This window comes from Montipora capricornis, chromosome 11 (genome assembly GCF_036669925.1).
Source record: "Montipora capricornis isolate CH-2021 chromosome 11, ASM3666992v2, whole genome shotgun sequence".
NCBI classification, from domain to species: Eukaryota; Metazoa; Cnidaria; class Anthozoa; order Scleractinia; family Acroporidae; genus Montipora; species Montipora capricornis.
Window position 1 is genome coordinate 22,082,118 of NC_090893.1, and position 2,500 is coordinate 22,084,617.

Sequence of the window (2,500 nt, forward strand, 5' to 3'; positions counted from 1 at the left end):
AGAGTACCCTGAGAAAAACCCTCGAGTCAGGTTGAGATCCACTGAAACTCAGCCCACATGCTGGCCGAGGCCAGAATTGAACCCGGCTCGCAGTGGTGGGAGGCCCGATAGATAACCACTAAGCCACACTGACTCTGGATAACTCTTTTAACTCTCTGTTTTGTTAACTGGGAGTTTTATGCTCAGTATTGCTATTACCGGTATCATTTTTATTATTATTATGGAAGTAGATATGCATGAATGCCTAAGGTAACCACAGTGATTGGGCATGAGATCACGTGACAGATCGCTGAAAATCTTTTTTTAAAAAAAACCGACTTAAATCTTAATTAAATCTATCTAGATTAAAATAATTGAAAATTATAAATCTTAAAATCCTACAAATGTAGTGTAGAAAAGCTAGATAATCCTTGCTTTTTTCCTTAAAATATTAATTCTAATTTCCATCCCTGATGAGTAATGCCTAAAGTCTAGTATTAGTTTTTTTTTTTAATTTTTGGTAGATTCTGTATAAAATGTGAAAAGTGTCCCTAAGTGACTAAGTACAATAAATGAAACTATATAACTATAAACAAAATAGGAATAGATTAAAAACTGTTTCAAAAATATATTAACTGTAATTGTATATCAGTTCAGTTCCATGCTTCTTCTTCTTCTTCTTCTTCTTCTTATTATTATTATTATTATTATTATTATTATTATTGTTACTATTATTATCATTATTATTATCTGGCTATATCACAGTGATTGCCACTAGAGTATCCGGTATCAGCAGGTAGTGACACACCACCTTAGCGTTCCAGGTTTCTTCTGAGAATTCCCACTGGCCCCATGGGTACAGATTTCTGTAATGTCTGGATACTTAAACCAATGCACAGGTTTTCCAGGTACTTCTGTAGGTTGGTAGAGAAAGTATCAAGAATGCCAATCAGAATAGGGGTGATTCTAACCTTACGCAGTCGCCATAGTCTCTTTATTTCAAAGGCCAGGTCAATATATCTCTCCTCTTTCTCATGCTCCTTCAGGCAAATCTGGCTATCAACATGGCAAGCAACATTGACAAGGAGGCATTAGTTTGTTTCCTTGTCAATCAAGATGATGTAAGGCCTGTTATGCGACAATTTCCAGTCTGTCTGAATGGCAAAATCCCAAAGGATTTCAGTCTCGTTGTTCTCTAGAACACTCTCCGGGGCGTGCTCAAACCACTTCCCTCCACTGTTGAATCCATACTGATTGTAATTATCATCATCATCATCATCATCATCATCATCATTAACCCAAAACTCTTGTGCTCCATACTAAATCGAGATAATTGCAATCCTTTCAATATCATTAGTAATTAACTAATTACTGCATATTTATTTTGTTTGTTTTAGTTGGGTTGAATTCTTGTCCTTCATTGAGCGAGCTCTGCCTCTTCCAGCACCTGACACTGCTTTCAGCCACAGTAGGGACGGTAGGCGTGACCTGGAAACCCCACCGTCCAGGCCAGTTTGGGAGACACGGCAGCCCCTCAATAGTGTCAAACAAGAAAGGAGGTACCCACTCCGCAACAACAGTTTGGGTTCAGAGGATTTGTATCGCAAACAAGATGACCAAGGGGTCATCTTAGGTAAGGAATGTGTCAACTTATGTCAGTTTCTGTATAAATTTCTAAATTATTATCAATGCGCACGGCCAAATGACAAACTGCCCTCCGTAAAACGCGCCTTTTTGCGGGCCAAATGGGAAATGTGCGGGCTGAAAATACATTTGCCGCCCTGATACCATGGGTGTAGCCAGGATTTTTCAAAGGGGGGGGGGGGGGGGTCACACTGTGTCAAACAGAGGGTACTCGCGTTTTCGCAACCTGAATATTGTAGGTTGTTTGAGTAAAAAACGGCTTACAAAGGGGGGGTCATGGGCACCGCAGGACCCCCCCCCCCAGCTACGCCCTATCCTGATACTGATTGGCTGCAGAGATGTTAAACAACTTCGCTGGGCCAATGAGATTGTCCTATTTAAGTGCGAGGATTACTTCTACATTTGGTCTGCAACCCACACTTCAAATATATAAATTCCTTTCATTCTCACAACCTTTGTTTGTATACACTGAGGGACATTTCCATACCATAGTTTCATGCTACATCTCTGTTAAACAATTTTTTCTTATTAAATGAATTGGCACGATTTGGCCTTGTGTATTGATAATAATGATAATCAAATGACTTTTGTTAGGCATATAGTTTTTTTGTGTCCCTTGTAGCATCATTTGCACCCTTGCTCCGCTCGGGCGTAAAAGATGCTACTCGGGCCACAAATAAACTATATGCCATCCAAAAGTCATGTGATTGTCCTATTGGTGACCATTTTTAGTTGAGTGCAAAAAAGGGCCTAAAAAGGTGGCTGATCCCAAAGTACCATTTGGAGCGAAACAAGAGAGGTAACCACGGAAATCCCTCAGGGAAGAATCACCAGGCACCATTTCTTTAAAGTGCCCATTGCACATCTACGTTTTAGA

At 39.9% G+C, this 2,500-nt stretch overlaps 1 protein-coding gene across 1 annotated transcript in view; it reads left to right on the plus strand.

The window, feature by feature from the left end:
* The window catches only part of LOC138023528 (uncharacterized protein C1orf87-like), a 13,013-nt gene that overhangs the window by 3,790 nt on the left and 6,723 nt on the right, over positions 1-2,500 (plus strand). The window contains exon 3 of the mRNA XM_068870529.1: positions 1,377-1,612. Coding sequence (XP_068726630.1) covers positions 1,377-1,612 — 236 coding nt within the window. The remainder of the gene's footprint in view (positions 1-1,376; positions 1,613-2,500) is intronic.